Raw genomic sequence first — 2,114 nt, forward strand, 5'->3', positions numbered from 1 at the left:
GGAGGTGATGGACGGAGAGGGGGGTGGGGGCTGCATGTGACAGAACTCGGGGTGTTACGGGATGGGATGAAAGGGGGGGGGAGAGAAGAAGGCAGAGCCCTCACCCCAATGTGGGTCTCGTTGTTCACCTCTCCCTTCTATGGGGGAACACTCCGCAGCCCCCACCCCCACCTCAATGGGGTCTCCTCCATTGTTCCCACTCCCCACCCCCTCCCAGCGGGGACCCCCAGCTCACCCACCCCGCATCTCCTCCCCCCCCCCCCTTAATAGGTTTCCCCTTTTTCCTCGCGTACCCCTCGATTCTTTCCCATCCCCCACCCTCCCCCTTTTTTCCCCCTTCCCCCCCCCCAATTTGGGTGCATTTTGCAAAAGCTTTTGGTTCCTTATCCGGGGACTGGGCTGCCGGGTGTGATTGGCCGGGGGAGTCACATGGTGAAAGTAACTTTACGGGGTCGCCAGCTAGTAGGAGGGCTTTATGGAGCAGAAAAACGACAAAGCGAGAAAAATTATTTTCCACTCCAGAAATTAATGATCATGAGCTCTTATTTGATGGACTCTAACTACATCGATCCGAAATTTCCTCCATGCGAGGAATATTCGCAAAATAATTACATTCCAGATCACAGTCCGGAATATTATAGCCGGACAAGGGAGTCCAGCTATCAGCATCACCACCCGGAGCTGTACCCCGTTCCACGACCCTCTTTTCCCGACCGCCAGTTCAGCTGCGGTAGTATCCAACAAGCTCCGGGCAATCCGGCCGCGCACCAAAGGGGACACGGGCAAACAGCAGGAGGCCAACAACACCTCTCAGAGAAAGCACAGCAGCTCTGCGAGCAGGCTGCTTTATCCACCAACTCCACCACTCCTTCCCCAGCCCCTCCAGCCTGCAACCAGCCAAACCCAGACCATCCTAACAGCACAGCATCCAAACAACCCATAGTGTATCCCTGGATGAAAAAAATCCACGTCAGTACTGGTATGCAACTTTTATTTTCCTCTATCTGTCTCTCTCTCTCTCTCGTATTTTCACACCGTGCTTTTGCCCTCCCTCCCTCCCTCTCACCCCCCCCCTCCTCCTTCTTCTCTCTCTCTCTCTCTCTTTTTTTTTTTTATTTCCTTCCCTTCCATGAGAGGCTTTGGGTTAGCACAATTGAACTGGATTTACGACTCCGAATGGGTAATTACACCCACCATAAATTTTATAGCCGAGCTACTGTGGGCAGCCTCAGCCATGTGGTTCGTTCTGTTATGTATGTGTGAAACTCCGAAAGCTTTGTAAGGGGTGCATAAATAATTCAGTCTTTTGAGCCAGGGAAACCCCTTCCTATTAGAATAGAAACTCTCGAGCTGCCCAAAGTTCTTTATTACCTTTTTAGCCCATTACTTTCTTCTCCCGGCTCCTCCGCTCTCCTCTCTCTCATTCCCCCTCTCTCCATTCAAGCTAATTTTTTTTTTTCCCCCCCTTTCTCTGTTTTCTATTTATTCCTCCCTCCCCCTTTCTATTTTTTTTTTTTTTTTTACCCCCCTTTCCCCTCCTTTCCAGTGAATCCCAATTACAATGGAGGCGAACCCAAGCGTTCCCGGACAGCCTACACGAGACAGCAGGTTTTAGAGCTGGAAAAAGAGTTTCACTATAACAGGTACCTGACCCGAAGGAGACGCATCGAAATCGCTCATTCCCTTTGCCTTTCGGAAAGGCAAATCAAAATCTGGTTTCAAAACCGAAGGATGAAATGGAAAAAAGACCATCGGCTCCCCAACACGAAGGTGAGAGCTGGAAGCGCTGCCCCAGGAGCCCCCGCAGCCCCCGCTCCATCCGAGGAGCTGCCCCCACCGAGGGACCCGGAGGATATCACCAGGTTATAGACCCCCCCCCCACCACCCCCCCGTCTCCCTCTCCATCCTTATCCCCCCCCTCCCCCCCCCTTTCCAAAAAAAAAACCACAAAAAAACAAACAAAAACACCCCCCCCCCTCCTTCACAATGACTCTGGATTATTTATAGAAGCTAATATATATATATCTCTATTTTCGTTCCGTTCGTTGTATATATTATTATAATTATTATTATTATTATTATTTCTCCTCACCCCCCCCCCCTTTCCCCACACA

The 2,114-nt window shown here is 50.9% G+C and overlaps 1 protein-coding gene across 1 annotated transcript; it reads left to right on the forward strand.

The window, feature by feature from the left end:
• Positions 1-424: 424 nt before the first annotated feature.
• Positions 425-1,872, forward strand: HOXC4 (homeobox C4). The gene is made up of 2 exons (XM_031602824.2): positions 425-979; positions 1,547-1,872. The coding sequence occupies exons 1-2, from the start codon at positions 430-432 to the stop codon at positions 1,867-1,869; spliced, it is 873 nt and encodes a 290-aa protein (XP_031458684.1). The 5' UTR covers positions 425-429; the 3' UTR covers positions 1,870-1,872.
• The last annotated feature ends 242 nt before the right edge of the window (positions 1,873-2,114 follow it).

This window comes from Phasianus colchicus, chromosome 33 (genome assembly GCF_987193195.1).
Source record: "Phasianus colchicus chromosome 33, bPhaCol1.hap1.1, whole genome shotgun sequence".
Taxonomy (NCBI): Eukaryota; Metazoa; Chordata; class Aves; order Galliformes; family Phasianidae; genus Phasianus; species Phasianus colchicus.